Below are 17,615 nucleotides of genomic sequence, written 5' to 3' on the forward strand. Positions count from 1 at the left end.
AGTAGTAGTAGTAGTAGTAGTAGTAGTAGTAGTAAAGTAATAGTAGTAGTAGTAGTAGTAGTAATAGTAGTAGTAGTAGTAGTAGTAGTAGTAGTAGTAGTAGTAGTAGTAGTAATAGTAGTAGTAGTAGTAGTAGTAGTAGTAGTAGTAGTAGTAGTAGTAGTAGTAATAGTAGTAGTAGTAGTAGTAGTAGTAGTAGTAGTAGTAGTAGTAGTAGTAGTAGTAGTAGTAGTAGTAGTAGTAGTAGTAGTAGTAGTAATAGTAGTAGTAGTAGTAGTAGTAGTAGTAGTAATAGTAGTAGTAGTAATAGTAGTAGTAGTAGTAGTAGTAGTAGTAGTAGTAGTAGTAGTAGTAATAGTAGTAGTAGTAGTAGTAGTAGTAGTAGTAGTAGTAGTAGTAGTATCTCTGTGTGTTTCCTCAGGCGATGCTGTGTACATGGAGAGAGAGGAGGATCTGGCTGAGTACGTTCTCGCTCAGGACGGGCTCCTCTTCATGGGCAGTTCCAAATATCCCTTCTCCATGCCCTGGACCTTTGGACAGGTACTGCAAATACTTCATACAAAAGTACTTCAAATGCTAGAAATGGATTAAACTATATAAAGTGGACAAGATGACTATCCTTAATCTAATACGTGTTAGTCAACAATCAAATGTTCTTCAAAAAACAGAAAAACTATATATACTATTTAAAAGTAAAGTTCATCTGTCAGAGCTCTGAACTTTGTCATTAAAGAATAATGCAAACTCGAAATTATTTCCGCAGCTGAGCTGAAGGATTTGTTCATCTGTTACTGTGGCAAACAGGAAATGCTAGATAAAATATTTCAGAAAAATGAAAGAAAATGAAGTTGTACATGAACAATTTTTCTTTGTAAATCTCTTTTGAACCTGGAGCTTTGTCTGAGCCTGGCGGCATTCCCTTTTCTGTGCCCTGACCAAATAATAATTCTGCTTATTCTTTAACCATGTTAACCTTCATGTGGGTAATGGTGTCCAGGAAATTCAAAACATTTAACAAATAATTAAAACATGAGACATTTTCAAAGTTTAAAATTTCTATAAACAGTGTTTCTGTCATGGATGTGTCTCCTCCGAACAACTGCAGGTGCCGGTGGTGGGGGTGGGGCCACTCTGCTGTGGGTGGGGCCACTCTGCTGTAGGTGGGGCCACTCTGCTGTGGGTGGGGCCACTCTGCTGTGGGTGGGGCCTCTCACATGCTGAGTAAGACTGAAGGTTTCAAGAACAGCTTCAAGCTCTTTAGCGTTTCTGTCACAAATATTATCAACATGCGCATTGAAATCACCTGTAATGACCAAACCATCAAAGTCTGTGCACACGACTGAAACATCTCAGTAAAATCATCAATAAAACTTTGGCAGTGCTGGAGAGGCTTGTATAAAACAATGAAGAGAATGAGACTGTTTTAGCTCCATTTTATAGGAGACAAACTCAAATGATGAAAACACCCCAAAAGACAACCTGTGGGTCATTATTTCATCTCTAAAGATAGCACAGACTCCGCCCCCTTTTTTGTTTTCTCTTGTTTCAGATTCAAACTTAAAGTTGGGTGGAGCAGATTCTATTAGAAGTAAATTTCCTGTGCCTTTTATCCATGTTTAAGTAAAAAAGATAAAATCAAGATTATAAGGGTTAGGGTCCTTTTGTTTTCCAGTCTGTGGGATGTGACTACAGAGACATCATGGTTTTTATCTTTATTATGACTATACAGTAAGTCCTGGCAACGCTGTGACCCGGTGCATCCAAGCTACAGGAGATACCAGCTCCGGGGACGGACGGGGGAGGTCGAGCTGGGGGGAGTTTGGATAAACACTGAGGGGGAGAGTTTGGGTGATGGGCGAGGGGAGTTCTCCTGCCGGAGAGACTAACGAGCCTTGCTGATAGGAGCGCGAAAAATGAGAACAGAACACGTATCAAACAGCAGACTATAACTTGGTGCAAATGGATAAATCATTCTCCACAGTTCCGATAAACAGTCTTAAACAACTAAAAACCATGTTATAGTCAGGCTGAGCAAAAGAATATGTCTGTTTGCCGTAACCCGACCGACCCGGTACGAAACTAGCCGACTGAAAAAAAATTATCAGCATTTTGTTAAAAAAACGTCAAAATCTTTTATTTTTCAATTATTTCGCCGACTCACCGACCGATCTTTCATAAACCGCCATGTCGAATATTTTTATCACGCTGGTAAACCTATCTATCATCCTAAAGGACTGAAAACACACTGCGCAACACATGTGCGTCTTCATATTCAGTCCTCCACATGTGTCTTCATGTTCAGTCCTCCACATGTGTCTTCATGTTCAGTCCTCCACATGTGTCTTCATGTTCAGTCCTCCACATGTGTCTTCATGTTCAGTCCTCCACATGTGTCTTCATGTTCAGTCCTCCACATGTGTCTTCATGTTCAGTCCTCCACATGTGTCTTCATGTTCAGTCCTCCACATGTGTCTTCATGTTCAGTCCTCCACATGTGTCTGTAACAAAACAGACCGCGCGACAGGATCGTTGTATTGCGTTTTACAAGTTGGTTTGACTCGCTCTATCACGGTGTCTTACGCAATGCATTCTGGGATTGAAACACGCCCAGCAGCGTCATCACAACAAACATGGCGGCGCCCGTGTCCCCCGCATGTTCCCACCGCTCGCCTTTGCTACCAAAATAAAGGATAGCGGCGTACAAAAGGTCGATTGAAATATCTTAAAATCGTGAGATTTAGTCTCCTGATCGGGTTGAACCATGACCCCTGGACTGTTGAAGCCTCTGACCCCTGGACTGTTGAAGCCTGACCCCTGGACTGTTGAAGCCTGAGCCCTGGACTGTTGAAGCCTGACCCCTGGACTGTTGAAGCCTGACCCCTGGACTGTTGAAGCCTGACCCCTGGACTGTTGAAGCCTGACCCCTGGCGGTCACTCCGAGTCAAAAAATGGCAAAATTTTGATCTTTTTTTTGCCTTCAAAGTAAAAAAATAAGAATTTGCCTACCGTCCGACCCACTTGAAACATGTTGGCTCGGGTTACAGCAAACAGACAATTTATTTGGGGTGGTCTTATGCTAAATTTACTTACACATGTTTTCCGTTGCTTCGAGTCCTAAAGTAGTCGCGTGTCTTGTCCACAGTTCGAGAGCGGGATCCTGGACGTGTGTCTTCGGATCCTCGACATGAACCCAAAATGTCTGAGGAACCCTGGGAAAGACCACTCGGGGCGGAGGAACGCGGTCTACGTCTGCCGGGTGCTCAGTGCCATGGTAGGGCTGCATTTGACCCCAATGTCGCCGGGCAACCTGTCGGGGGCAGTGGGATCCGCCTCCAGATGGTGAGCTGGAGGTGGATCCCAGACACAGGGAGACAAAGTGCAAAGTCTCTGTTATTCTGCCCCAGGGCAACTCTGGCTGCAGAATGAGCTAAACAGCGTAATGTCTATTTATCAAAGAGTCTGAAGTTTTCAAAAGGCATTGAACAAACGAAGGTTAAACTGGAGCGATCGAGGCTGGAAGATGCAACTGTTCTACCGACTGGAGCTGGAGGCGACTTTGTGCCTTAGGCGGGGTCGCAAGTGACTGGAGCCTTTCCCAGTGACTTTGGGCCTTATCCCAGTGACTTTGGGCCTTAGGTGACTGGAGCCTATCCCAGATATCGCAGGTGACTGGAGCCTATCCCAGTGACTTTGGGCCTTAGGCAGGGTTAGGGATGTCAAGATTATTCTGGTAATAGATTTTTTGGCCAACATATAATCTTAAGAACTAAAAACTAATAATCGTGAGACATTGGGTTATCATGATATGTGTTTGTAGGTGAACTGTAATGAGTCTTGTGTTTGTAGGTGAACTGTAATGAGTCCTGTGTTTGTAGGTGAACTGTAATGAGTCCTTTGAGTGTAGGTGAACTGTAATGAGTCCTGTGTTTGTAGGTGAACTGTAATGAGTCCTGTGTTTGTAGGTGAACTGTAATGAGTCCTGTGTTTGTAGGTGAACTGTAATGAGTCCTGTGTTTGTAGGTGAACTGTAATGAGTCCTGTGTTTGTAGGTGAACTGTAATGAGTCCTGTGTTTGTAGGTGAACTGTAATGAGTCCTGTGTTTGTAGGTGACCTGTAATGAGTCCTGTATTTGTAGGTGAACTGTAATGAGTCCTGTGTTTGTAGGTGAACTGTAATGAGTCCTGTGTTTGTAGGTGAACTGTAATGAGTCCTGTGTTTGTAGGTGAACTGTAATGAGTCCTTTGAGTGTAGGTGAACTGTAATGAGTCTTGTGTTTGTAGGTGAACTGTAATGAGTCCTGTGAGTGTAGGTGAACTGTAATGAGTCCTGTGTTTGTAGGTGAACTGTAACGAGTCCTGTGTTTGTAGGTGAACTGTAATGAGTCCTGTGAGTGTAGGTGAACTGTAATGAGTCCTGTGTTTGTAGGTGAACTGTAATGAGTCCTGTGTTTGTAGGTGAACTGTCATGAGTCCTGTGTTTGTAGGTGAACTGTAATGAGTCCTGTGTTTGTAGGTGAACTGTAATGAGTCCTGTGTTTGTAGTTGAACTGTAATGAGTCCTGTGTTTGTAGGTGAACTGTAACGAGTCCTGTGTTTGTAGGTGAACTGTAATGAGTCCTGTGAGTGTAGGTGAACTGTAATGAGTCCTGTGTTTGTAGTTGAACTGTAATGAGTCCTGTGTTTGTAGGTGAACTGTAATGAGTCCTGTGTTTGTAGGTGAACTGTAATGAGTCCTGTGTTTGTAGGTGAACTGTAATGAGTCCTATGTTTGTAGGTGAACTGTAATGAGTCCTGTGTTTGTAGTTGAACTGTAATGAGTCCTGTGTTTGTAGGTGAACTGTAATGAGTCCTGTGTTTGTAGGTGAACTGTAATGAGTCCTGTGTTTGTAGGTGAACTGTAATGTGTCCTGTGTTTGTAGGTGAACTGTAATGAGTCCTGTGTTTGTAGGTGAACTGTAATGAGTCCTGTGTTTGTAGGTGAACTGTAATGAGTCCTGTGTTTGTAGGTGAACTGTAATGAGTCCTGTGAGTGTAGGTGAACTGTAATGAGTCCTGTGTTTGTAGGTGAACTGTAATGAGTCCTGTGTTTGTAGGTGAACTGTAATGAGTCCTGTGTTTGTAGGTGAACTGTAATGAGTCCTGTGAGTGTAGGTGAACTGTAATGAGTCCTGTGTTTGTAGGTGAACTGTAATGAGTCCTGTGAGTGTAGGTGAACTGTAATGAGTCTTGTGTTTGTAGGTGAACTGTAACGAGTCCTGTGTTTGTAGGTGAACTGTAATGAGTCCTGTGTTTGTAGGTGAACTGTAATGAGTCCTGTGTTTGTAGGTGAACTGTAATGAGTCCTGTGAGTGTAGGTGAACTGTAACGAGTCCTGTGTTTGTAGGTGAACTGTAATGAGTCCTGTGAGTGTAGGTGAACTGTAATGAGTCCTGTGTTTGTAGGTGAACTGTAATGAGTCCTGTGAGTGTAGGTGAACTGTAATGAGTCTTGTGTTTGTAGGTGAACTGTAATGAGTCTTGTGTTTGTAGGTGAACTGTAATGAGTCCTGTGTTTGTAGGTGAACTGTAATGAGTCCTGTGTTTGTAGGTGAACTGTAATGAGTCTTGTGTTTGTAGGTGAACTGTAACGAGTCCTGTGTTTGTAGGTGAACTGTAATGAGTCTTGTGTTTGTAGGTGAACTGTAATGAGTCTTGTGTTTGTAGGTGAACTGTAATGAGTCCTGTGAGTGTAGGTGAACTGTAATGAGTCCTGTGTTTGTAGGTGAACTGTAATGAGTCCTGTGTTTGTAGGTGAACTGTAATGAGTCCTGTGTTTGTAGGTGAACTGTAATGAGTCCTGTGTTTGTAGGTGAACTGTAATGAGTCCTGTGAGTGTAGGTGAACTGTAATGAGTCCTGTGTTTGTAGGTGAACTGTAATGAGTCCTGTGTTTGTAGGTGAACTGTAACGACCGCGACAGTGGCGTGTTGTGGGGGAAGTGGGACAACAAGTACTCTGGAGGAGAGAGCCCCATGTTCTGGACGGGCAGTGTGGACATCCTGAGGCGCTGGGACAGGAGCGATTGTGCTCCGGTCAAATTCGGACAGTGCTGGGTGTTTGCTGCGGTCGCCTGCTCCGGTCAGACAACAGAAAAGCACACGTTTACTCCACATTGATGCTTGTGTGAATCTGATTGTCCGTGTTTGGCTGTGCGCAGTGGCCAGAGCTTTGGGCATTCCCTGCAGAGTGGTCACCAACTACACCTCAGCTCACGACTCCAACGCAAACTTACTGATCGAACACTACGTCAACGAGGACGGAAAACCTGTCACCGCCACCAACCAGAGGGGAGAGAGAGTCCACTCCGAAATTCTCTGGTGCAGTCCATAGGGAATCCTCTTCATCCTCTGCTCCTCTGACCCTCTCCCCCTCTTCATCCTCTGCTCCTCTGACCCTCTCCCCCACTTCATCCTCTGCTCCTCTTCATCCTCTGCTCCTCTTCATCCTCTGCTCCTCTTCATCCTCTGCTCCTCTTCATCCTCTGTGTGTTTCGCCATTAGGAACTACCATTGCTGGGTGGAGAGCTGGATGACCCGCCCTGATCTGAGAAAGGCGGAGTTTAACGGGTGGCAGGCGTTCGACTCGACGCCTCAGGAGAAGAGCGACGGTAAGAGTCCTGATTCAGTCCTGGTTCAGTCCTGATTCAGTCCTGGTTCAGACCTGGTTCAGTCCTGGTTCAGTCCTGGTTCAGACCTGGTTCAGTCCTGGTTCAGTCCTGGTTCAGTCCTGGTTCAGACCCGGTTCAGTCCCGGTTCAGTCCTGGTTCAGACCTGGTTCAGACCTGGTTCAGTCCTGGTTCAGTCCTGGTTCAGTCCTGGTTCAGACCCGGTTCAGTCCTGGTTCAGACCTGGTTCAGTCCTGGTTCAGTCCTGGTTCAGTCCTGGTTCAGACCTGGTTCAGTCCTGGTTCAGTCCTGGTTCAGACCCGGTTCAGACCTGGTTCAGTCCTGGTTCAGTCCTGGTTCAGACCTGGTTCAGACCCGGTTCAGTCCTGGTTCAGACCTGGTTCCTTGTGTCCAGGGGTGTACTGCTGTGGTCCGGTGCCAGTTCGGGCCATAAAAGAGGGAGAGCTCATGTCCAAGTACGACGCCCCCTTTGTGTTCGCCGAGGTCAATGCAGACGTGGTCACCTACATGATGAAAAAAGATGGCAGTCGGACTGAAGTCACGACCAGGACGTGGGTGGGACAGAAGATCAGCACCAAGAGAGTGGGCCATGACGAAAGGGAGGACATCACACACCTCTACAAGTATCCAGAAGGTAAACCACTACAGTACTACTACTATCAGCACTGCTACTACTGTGACTAACAAGTACAATGAGGACGGCACGCTCAGTATCATTACAGATAGTCCAGTTTAGTCCTGATTTAGACTAGTCTTAGTCCGGTTCTGTCCTGGTTTAGACTTTAATTAGTTTTACTTGTTTCCCAGGCTCAGAGGAGGAAAGAGCGGTGTTTAAAAAGGCGGAGCATCAGAACAAGCTCAGCAAGCGACCGCAGCAGGAGGGTGGGCTGCAGCTGTCAATCAAAGGGTCCCAGGACATGAAGAAGGGCTGTGACTTCGACGTGTTCGCTCTGGTGACAAACGGGACGAGCTCAGAGAAGATGTGTCGTCTGGTGTTCAGCTCGTGCGGCGTCTCCTACACCGGAGTTCTGGGAGCGAACTGCGGCTTCAAGGACCTGCTGAACCTGCAACTGCCACCAGGGGGAGGTAACGTGCACCAGGGGGAGGTAACGTGCACCAGGGGGAGGTAACGTGCACCAGGGGGAGGTAACGTGCACCAGGGGGAGAAAACGTCACATGTTCTTGTCTTCTGTATCACGTCTTCTTGTCTTATGCGTCACGTCTTCTTGTCTCCTGCGTCACATGTTCTTGTCTTCTGTGACACGTCTTCTTGTTTTCTACGTCACGTGTTCTTGTCTCCTGCGTCACGTGTTCTTGTCTCCTGCCTCACGTGTTCTTGTCACATGCGTCACGTGTTCTTGTCTCCTGCGTCACGTGTTCTTGTCTCCTGCGTCACGTGTTCTTGTCTCCTGCGTCACGTGTTCTTGTCTCCTGCGTCACGTGTTCTTGTCTCCTGCGTCACGTGTTCTTGTCTCCTGCGTCACGTGTTCTTGTCTCCTGCGTCACGTGTTCTTGTCTCCTGCCTCACGTGTTCTTGTCTCCTGCGTCACGTGTTCTTGTCTCCTGCGTCACGTGTTCTTGTCTCCTGCGTCACGTGTTCTTGTCTCCTGCGTCACGTGGTCTTGTCTCCTGCCTCACGTGTTCTTGTCTCCTGCGTCACGTGTTCTTGTCTCCTGCGTCACGTGTTCTTGTCTCCTGCGTCACGTGTTCTTGTCTCCTGCCTCACGTGTTCTTGTCTCCTGCGTCACGTGTTCTTGTCTCCTGCGTCACGTGTTCTTGTCTCCTGCCTCACGTGTTCATGTCTCCTGCGTCACGTGTTCTTGTCTCCTGCGTCACGTGTTCTTGTCTCCTGCGTCACGTGTTCTTGTCTCCTGCGTCACGTGTTCTTGTCTCCTGCGTCACGTGTTCTTGTCTCCTGCCTCACGTGTTCTTGTCTCCTGCGTCACGTGTTCTTGTCTCCTGCGTCACGTGTTCTTGTCTCCTGCGTCACGTGTTCTTGTCTCCTGCGTCACGTGTTCTTGTCTCCTGCCTCACGTGTTCTTGTCTCCTGTGTCACATGTTCTTGTCTCCTGCGTCACGTGTTCTTGTCTCCTGCGTCACGTGTTCTTGTCTTCTGCGTCACGTGTTCTTGTCTCCTGCGTCACGTGTTCTTGTCTCCTGCGTCACGTGTTCTTGTCTCCTGCCTCACGTGTTCTTGTCTCCTGCGTCACGTGTTCTTGTCTCCTGCCTCACGTGTTCATGTCTCCTGCGTCACGTGTTCTTGTCTCCTGCGTCACGTGTTCTTGTCTCCTGCGTCACGTGTTCTTGTCTCCTGCGTCACGTGTTCTTGTCTCCTGCGTCACGTGTTCTTGTCTCCTGCCTCACGTGTTCTTGTCTCCTGCGTCACGTGTTCTTGTCTCCTGCGTCACGTGTTCTTGTCTCCTGCGTCACGTGTTCTTGTCTCCTGCGTCACGTGTTCTTGTCTCCTGCGTCACGTGTTCTTGTCTCCTGCGTCACGTGTTCTTGTCTCCTGCGTCACGTGTTCTTGTCTCCTGCGTCACGTGTTCTTGTCTCCTGCGTCACGTGTTCTTGTCTCCTGCGTCACGTGTTCTTGTCTCCTGCGTCACGTGTTCTTGTCTCCTGCGTCACGTGTTCTTGTCTCCTGCGTCACGTGTTCTTGTCTCCTGCGTCACGTGTTCTTGTCTCCTGCGTCACGTGTTCTTGTCTCCTGCCTCACGTGTTCTTGTCTCCTGCGTCACGTGTTCTTGTCTCCTGCCTCACGTGTTCTTGTCTCCTGCGTCACGTGTTCTTGTCTCCTGCCTCACGTGTTCTTGTCTCCTGCCTCACGTGTTCTTGTCTCCTGCGTCACGTGTTCTTGTCTCCTGCGTCACGTGTTCTTGTCTCCTGCGTCACGTGTTCTTGTCTCCTGCCTCACGTGTTCTTGTCTCCTGCGTCACGTGTTCTTGTCTCCTGCGTCACGTGTTCTTGTCTCCTGCGTCACGTGTTCTTGTCTCCTGCGTCACGTGTTCTTGTCTCCTGCGTCACGTGTTCTTGTCTCCTGCGTCACGTGTTCTTGTCTCCTGCGTCACGTGTTCTTGTCTCCTGCGTCACGTGTTCTTGTCTCCTGCGTCACGTGTTCTTGTCTCCTGCGTCACGTGTTCTTGTCTCCTGCGTCACGTGTTCTTGTCTCCTGCCTCACGTGTTCTTGTCTCCTGCCTCACGTGTTCTTGTCTCCTGCGTCACGTGTTCTTGTCTCCTGCCTCACGTGTTCTTGTCTCCTGCGTCACGTGTTCTTGTCTCCTGCGTCACGTGTTCTTGTCTCCTGCGTCACGTGTTCTTGTCTTCTGCGTCACGTGTTCTTGTCTCCTGCGTCACGTGTTCTTGTCTCCTGCGTCACGTGTTCTTGTCTCCTGCCTCACGTGTTCTTGTCTCCTGCGTCACGTGTTCTTGTCTCCTGCGTCACGTGTTCTTGTCTCCTGCCTCACGTGTTCATGTCTCCTGCGTCACGTGTTCTTGTCTCCTGCGTCACGTGTTCTTGTCTCCTGCGTCACGTGTTCTTGTCTCCTGCGTCACGTGTTCTTGTCTCCTGCGTCACGTGTTCTTGTCTCCTGCCTCACGTGTTCTTGTCTCCTGCGTCACGTGTTCTTGTCTCCTGCGTCACGTGTTCTTGTCTCCTGCGTCACGTGTTCTTGTCTCCTGCGTCACGTGTTCTTGTCTCCTGCCTCACGTGTTCTTGTCTCCTGCGTCACGTGTTCTTGTCTCCTGCGTCACGTGTTCTTGTCTCCTGCGTCACGTGTTCTTGTCTCCTGCGTCACGTGTTCTTGTCTCCTGCGTCACGTGTTCTTGTCTCCTGCGTCACGTGTTCTTGTCTCCTGCGTCACGTGTTCTTGTCTCCTGCGTCACGTGTTCTTGTCTCCTGCGTCACGTGTTCTTGTCTCCTGCGTCACGTGTTCTTGTCTCCTGCCTCACGTGTTCTTGTCTCCTGCCTCACGTGTTCTTGTCTCCTGCGTCACGTGTTCTTGTCTCCTGCCTCACGTGTTCTTGTCTCCTGCGTCACGTGTTCTTGTCTCCTGCCTCACGTGTTCTTGTCTCCTGCCTCACGTGTTCTTGTCTCCTGCGTCACGTGTTCTTGTCTCCTGCGTCACGTGTTCTTGTCTCCTGCGTCACGTGTTCTTGTCTCCTGCGTCACGTGTTCTTGTCTCCTGCGTCACGTGTTCTTGTCTCATGCGTCACGTGTTCTTGTCTCCTGCCTCACGTGTTCTTGTCTCCTGCGTCACGTGTTCTTGTCTCCTGCGTCACGTGTTCTTGTCTCCTGCGTCACGTGTTCTTGTCTCCTGCGTCACGTGTTCTTGTCTCCTGCGTCACGTGTTCTTGTCTCCTGCGTCACGTGTTCTTGTCTCCTGCGTCACGTGTTCTTGTCTCCTGCGTCACGTGTTCTTGTCTCCTGCGTCACGTGTTCTTGTCTCCTGCGTCACGTGTTCTTGTCTCCTGCGTCACGTGTTCTTGTCTCCTGCCTCACGTGTTCTTGTCTCCTGCGTCACGTGTTCTTGTCTCCTGCGTCACGTGTTCTTGTCTCCTGCGTCACGTGTTCTTGTCTCCTGCCTCACGTGTTCTTGTCTCCTGCCTCACGTGTTCTTGTCTCCTGCGTCACGTGTTCTTGTCTCCTGCCTCACGTGTTCTTGTCTCCTGCGTCACGTGTTCTTGTCTCCTGCCTCACGTGTTCTTGTCTCCTGCCTCACGTGTTCTTGTCTCCTGCGTCACGTGTTCTTGTCTCCTGCGTCACGTGTTCTTGTCTCCTGCGTCACGTGTTCTTGTCTCCTGCCTCACGTGTTCTTGTCTCCTGCGTCACGTGTTCTTGTCTTTTGCGCCACGTGTTCTTTTGTTCTTTTGCAGAGCAGAAAGTTCCTCTGAAGCTGAACTACTCGAAGTACGGCTCTGCACTGACCGAGCACAACCTGATCCGACTGGCCACTCTCCTGCTGGACTACAGCACAGAGCAGGTCCTGATGGACACAAGGTCCATCGTACTGACCAACCCTGACATCAAGGTCCAGGTGAGTATGAGGACGAGGAGCAGGAGGAGCAAGAGAGGGAAGAGGAGAAGGATGAGGAGCAGGTGGAGGAGCAGGAGGAGGGGCAGGTGGAGGAGGAGAGGAGGAGGAGCAGATGGAGGAGGAGGAGGAGGAGGATGAGCAGGATGAGGAGCAGAAGGAGGAGGAGAGGAGGAGCTGGATGAGGAGGAGCAGGTGGAGGAGGAGGAGCTGGATGAGGAGGAAGAGGAGGAGAGGAGGAAGAGGAGGAGCAGGATGAGGAGGAAGAGGAGGAGAGGAGGAGCAGGAGGAGGAAGAGGAGGAGAGGAGGAAGAGGAGGAGCAGGAGGAGGAGCTGGATGAGGAGGAAGAGGAGGAGAGGAGAAAGAGGAGGAGCAGGAGGAAGAGGAGGAAGAGAAGGAGAGGAGGAAGAGGAGGAGCAGGATGAGGAGGAGCAGGATGAGGAGGAAGAGGAGGAGAGGAGGAGCAGGAGGAGGAAGAGGAGGAGAGGAGGAAGAGGAGGAGCAGGAGGAGGAGGTGCTGGATGAGGAGGAAGAGGAGGAGAGGAGAAAGAGGAGGAGCAGGAGGAAGAGGAGGAAGAGAAGGAGAGGACGAGGAGGAACAGGCAGTTCAAAGAGGAGTTGGCTCTTGTACCATGAGATCTTGTCCCATCCCTGGCAGTAGCAGTACTTTGCTTAACTAGTGCAGTATATTTACTTTAGTGCAGTACTTGACTCTAGTGCAGTACTTTAGTGCAGTACTTTAGTGCAGTACTTTAGTGCAGTACTTTAGTGCAGTACTTTAGTGCAGTACTTTAGTGCAGTACTCTAGTGCAGTACTTTAGTGCAGTACTTTAGTGCAGTACTCTAGTGTAGTACTTTAGTGCAGTACTTTAGTGCAGTACTCTACTGCAGTACTTTAGTGCAGTACTCTATCAAATCAAATCAAATCAATTTATTTTTGTAAGGCCCAAAATCACAACAACAGTCGCCTCTGAGGGCCGAATCAACAATGTCTGTGGTGGCGATGAAGTCAGACAATGTCTGTGGTGGCGAGGGACGATGTCCCAGGGTCCTCTGTCCTTAGACTCTCCTTCTCGGCCAGGAAAAACTACAAAAAAAACCTTTTGGGAAAAAAGCGTAGAAACCTGGAGGAGTTCCAGTGAAGGAGAGATCCGACTCTCACAGACGGACAGACGGACACGAGGAGACTGGAGCTGGACCCACTCTTCAGGCAGAAGAGGGACCGACTGAGGCGAACTGGACCCACTCTTCAGGCAGACTCTAGTGCAGTACTTTAGTGCAGTACTTTAGTACTTTAGTGCAGTACTTTAGTGCAGTACTTTAGTGCAGTATTCTAGTGCAGTACTTAAGTGCAGTACTTTAGTGCAGTACTCTAGTGCAGTACTTTAGTGCAGTACTTTAGTGCAGTACTTTAGTGCAGTACTCTAGTGCAGTACTTTAGTGCAGTACTTTAGTGCAGTAATCTAGTGCAGTACTCAAGTGCAGTACTCTAGTGCAGTACTTTAGTGCAGTACTTTAGTGCAGTACTCTAGTGCAGTACTTTAGTGCAGTACTTTAGTACTTTAGTGCAGTACTTTAGTACTTTAGTGCAGTACTTTAGTGCAGTACTCTAGTGCAGTACTTTAGTGCAGTACTTTAGTACTTTAGTGCAGTACTTTAGTGCAGTACTTTAGTGCAGTACTCTAGTGCAGTACTCTAGTGCAGTACTTTAGTGCAGTACTTTAGTGCAGTACTCTAGTGCAGTACTTTAGTGCAGTACTTTAGTACTTTAGTGCAGTACTTTAGTGCAGTAATCTAGTGCAGTACTCTAGTGCAGTACTCTAGTGCAGTACTTTAGTGCAGTACTTTAGTGCAGTACTCTAGTGCAGTACTTTAGTGCAGTACTTTAGTACTTTAGTGCAGTACTTTAGTGCAGTAATCTAGTGCAGTACTCTAGTGCAGTACTCTAGTGCAGTACTTTAGTGCAGTACTTTAGTACTTTAGTGCAGTACTTTAGTGCAGTACTTTAGTGCAGTACTTTAGTGCAGTAATCTAGTGCAGTACTTTAGTGCAGTACTTTAGTACTTAAGTGCAGTACTTTAGTGCAGTAATCTAGTGCAGTACTCTAGTGCAGTACTTTAGTGCAGTACTTTAGTGCAGTACTCTAGTGCAGTACTTTAGTGCAGTACTTTAGTACTTTAGTGCAGTACTTTAGTGCAGTACTTTAGTACTTTAGTGCAGTACTCTAGTGCAGTACTTTAGTACTTTAGTGCAGTACTCTAGTGCAGTACTTTAGTGCAGTACTTTAGTACTTTAGTGCAGTACTTTAGTGCAGTACTTTAGTGCAGTACTCTAGTGCAGTACTCTAGTGCAGTACTCTAGTGCAGTACTTTAGTGCAGTACTCTAGTGCAGTACTCTAGTGCAGTACTCTAGTGCAGTACTTTAGTGCAGTACTCTAGTGCAGTACTTTAGTGCAGTACTCTAGTGCAGTACTTTAGTGCAGTACTTTAGTACTTTAGTGCAGTACTCTAGTGCAGTACTCTAGTGCAGTACTTTAGTGCAGTAATCTAGTGCAGTACTCTAGTGCAGTACTCTAGTGCACTACTTTAGTGCAGTACTTGACTCTAGTATATTTTTGCTTGTTGCTTCAGATCTTGGGCGAGCCGAAGGTGAAGCGTAAACTTGCAGCAGAGATCACTCTGAAGAACCCTCTTCCTCATTCTCTGGAGAACTGCTGCTTCAGCATCCAAGGGGCCGATCTCACAGGAGGGGCCATCATATCTGAGAGGTAAGAGGGCCTGGGGTCCGGGGCCTGGAGTCCGGGGTCCGAGGCCTGGGGTCCGGGGGCCTGGGGTCCGGGGCCTGGGGTCTGAGGCCTGGGGTCCAAGGCCTGGGGTCTGAGGCCTGGGGTCCAAGGCTAGACCGCACCAACCCGCTCCAAACCGCTCTAAAACAGCTCAGGGGAACAATCTCATCCTTGTGGTACAATCTCGGGGCTCCTTTTGCGCACAGGAAGTTGATATTTAAAGTTGTCCTTGTACAATCTCAGGTGCTTTATTACAGCTGTGTTCACTCTTTGAGCTCCAGTTCTACGTCTTCATGTCCAAGTCACCAGATTTATCGCAAAAATATCGGCAATTGCTTTTAACTCCTCCCAAAGGCAAAGCGTCCAGTGACCGCTCGTCTTTAAGCATCAGCCGTATTGGCGTTCCTCACCGTTGACACATTTACGTTTCAGCCTGGCGGACGCCGTGGCGCCGGGACAAGACGCCAAAGTCAAGATCTACTTCACGCCGTCGCGCTCCGGACTCAGGAAACTCGTGGTGGATTTCCACAGCCGCCAACTGAGCCACGTCAAAGGATTCAAGAACGTGATCATAGCACCGGCGAGAGGCGAGTGAAAGATGCACGTTCAAGATGAGTCGGACTCATGATCGCCCCCTTCTGGACGGAGTTTTATGTTCTCGTGGACATAAGATTCTGTTTCATTTCTAAGTTTGGATATTTCTTCCAAAAACAGTCGACCTCGCTCTGAAAATATGATCTATTCTAGACTCGAGTTTGCATTTAAATGCATTTATCTTTATTCTTTATTCACGTTTAAACACCTGAATAATAATGAGTTACACGTTTGGACCCTGAACCAGCTGTTGAGAAACACGTGCTTTGTGTGACATGATCTAAATACTGATGGTTTTAAGTAAAGCTAATAAGTCATAATTATCTAATCATTTTGAGTTTCCAGGGTTGAAATATCAATACGTTTCCACATGTCAAACAGGCCTATGTCTGTGTGCTGTTTTTTATTTGACAAAACCATGTTGAAGTTTCATATTTTGTGATTTTTCTCCGCTTCACGATGTATTTGTTTCTTGTTTCTCTGCCAAACATTAAAGAACTTAAAGAGAATTCCCACGTGTGAGATTGTTTATGACGTCATTTTCTTTGTGTTTATTTGATATGAGGGGAAGTGCTGCCCCCTTGTGGTTGTCAAGGTAAATATCCTAGCATTTCTTCTCATGTCTTTCCTCACTCTTCTCTCTCACTCTCCTATTCTCTTTAGTTCATTCCTGGTCCAGGGGTGCTATCTCTAATCACACCAGCAGATGGTGCCATAGGCAGGTCAAGCAGCAGGACTAATGTGGCTCAGCTTTACAGGTACGCAGGCCACGCCCATGAGTGCACAGGCCACACCCAAGAGTGCACAGGCCACGCCCAAGAGTGCACAGGCCACGCCCAAGAGTGCACAGGGAAACGCAAAGATGACACACACCGGTGGATTTACCTGTAAAAGTAGTTTTCTTTTCTTTAAACCTGCTCAAAAGGGGGGCGTAGGGTCGGAGGGTGTGGTCACGGGTCAGAGGGTGTGGTCAGGGGTCAGAGGGTGTCCTGGTTAGCACTGGGTCAGAGACCACAACGAAACGGAAGTGACAGAATCCAATATGGCGCCCTCGTGGCCCAAATCACTTGCGGTTAGAGACAGAGGTACATCTGATGTCTCGCAGGGACAAAGCTCCAGATCGTTGTCCTGGTGGTTAATGACATGGCTCGAGTTGTAGGAGTTCATGGATATGAATCCCGCTGAGAGTCGTTTTTATATCGAGATTAAATTTAAGCTTTAGCTCTGGAAGTCAAAGTAATAAAACTCGATGTAATGTAAAATATGATTACTTAAAGTTTAATTTGGCATATTCATATTTACAGAACTGCTGAGTCATAATGATTTAAAATAATGCTTTAAATATTCACAATTCTTAGTTTTAAGTTCAATGCCCATTTAACACTATTTCATTCTAAACTCTGAATGTGTTCCGAATATCTTAATAATCCTCGAAGATAAGAGTATCCACACGTAGGCCTATGTACACCATACATTCAAGTAGGCCTATGTACACCATACAATCACGTAGGCCTATGTACACCATACAATCACGTAGGCCTATGTACACCATACATTCAAGTAGGCCTATGTACACCATACATTCAAGTAGGCCCATGTACACCATACATTCAAGTAGGCCTATGTACACCATACATTCAAGTAGGCCCATGTACACCATACATTCAAGTAGGCCTATGTACACCATACATTCAAGTAGGCCTATGTACACCATACATTCACGTAGGCCCATGTACACCATACATTCACGTAGGCCTATGTACACCACACATTCACGTAGGCCTATGTATACCAGACATTCACGTAGGCCTATGTACACCATACATCCACGTAGGCCTATGTACACCAGACATTCAAGTAGGCCTATGTACACCAGACATTCACGTAGGTCTATGTACACCATACATTCACGTAGGCCTATGTACACCACACATTCAAGTAGGCCTATGTACACCATACATTCACGTAGGCCTATGTACACCATACATTCACGTAGGCCTATGTACACCACACATTCACGTAGGCCTATGTACACCATACATTCACGTAGGCCTATGTACACCAGACATTCAAGTAGGCCTATGTACACCAGGGGTAAGGGGGTAAGGAGGTTACGGGGTTAGGGGGTTAGGGGTTAGGGGGTTAGGGGTATAGAAAAACTTGCTTATTCCAAAATGCAAAATAATGTGTAGACCTAGACCTGCATGTATTTTAATAATCGCTACATCCGACAACATGGATTAATATGACAATAACAGCACTCAAATGACACATCCGTACATATTCACAAAATACATAGGCCTACTAACACGGTACACGTTTTCAGAGGGTGCCTCACTGCATTCCTCACGAGTGTAGGATTCATCAATGACCCAGTCTGCTGCAGAGTTTCTGTCTAATTTGATACACGAATAATGGTCAAATCTGAGACATTGGCTACGTGTTATAACTGGTGCTCCCGGCGATGAGTGAGACAACACCAAATTGTTCTTCAACTAGACAACACCTCCAGGAACTCATTGTTTGGTCCTTGTAAACATCA

At 47.5% G+C, this 17,615-nt stretch overlaps 1 protein-coding gene across 1 annotated transcript in view; it reads left to right on the forward strand.

Moving 5' to 3' along the window:
* LOC140384283 (protein-glutamine gamma-glutamyltransferase 2-like) overlaps positions 1-15,546 on the forward strand; it is a 29,839-nt gene extending 14,293 nt beyond the window's left edge. The window contains exons 4-13 of the mRNA XM_072466022.1: positions 422-540; positions 3,143-3,271; positions 5,935-6,115; positions 6,195-6,354; positions 6,538-6,644; positions 7,057-7,296; positions 7,470-7,748; positions 11,535-11,695; positions 14,325-14,461; positions 14,912-15,546. Coding sequence (XP_072322123.1) covers positions 422-540; positions 3,143-3,271; positions 5,935-6,115; positions 6,195-6,354; positions 6,538-6,644; positions 7,057-7,296; positions 7,470-7,748; positions 11,535-11,695; positions 14,325-14,461; positions 14,912-15,074 — 1,676 coding nt within the window. The 3' untranslated portion in view covers positions 15,075-15,546. The remainder of the gene's footprint in view (positions 1-421; positions 541-3,142; positions 3,272-5,934; positions 6,116-6,194; positions 6,355-6,537; positions 6,645-7,056; positions 7,297-7,469; positions 7,749-11,534; positions 11,696-14,324; positions 14,462-14,911) is intronic.
* The last annotated feature ends 2,069 nt before the right edge of the window (positions 15,547-17,615 follow it).

The sequence above is a fragment of the Eucyclogobius newberryi genome, unplaced genomic scaffold, assembly GCF_026437365.1.
Source record: "Eucyclogobius newberryi isolate DKJ021-1_F unplaced genomic scaffold, fEucNew1.0.hap1 SCAF_105, whole genome shotgun sequence".
NCBI classification, from domain to species: domain Eukaryota; kingdom Metazoa; phylum Chordata; class Actinopteri; order Gobiiformes; family Gobiidae; genus Eucyclogobius; species Eucyclogobius newberryi.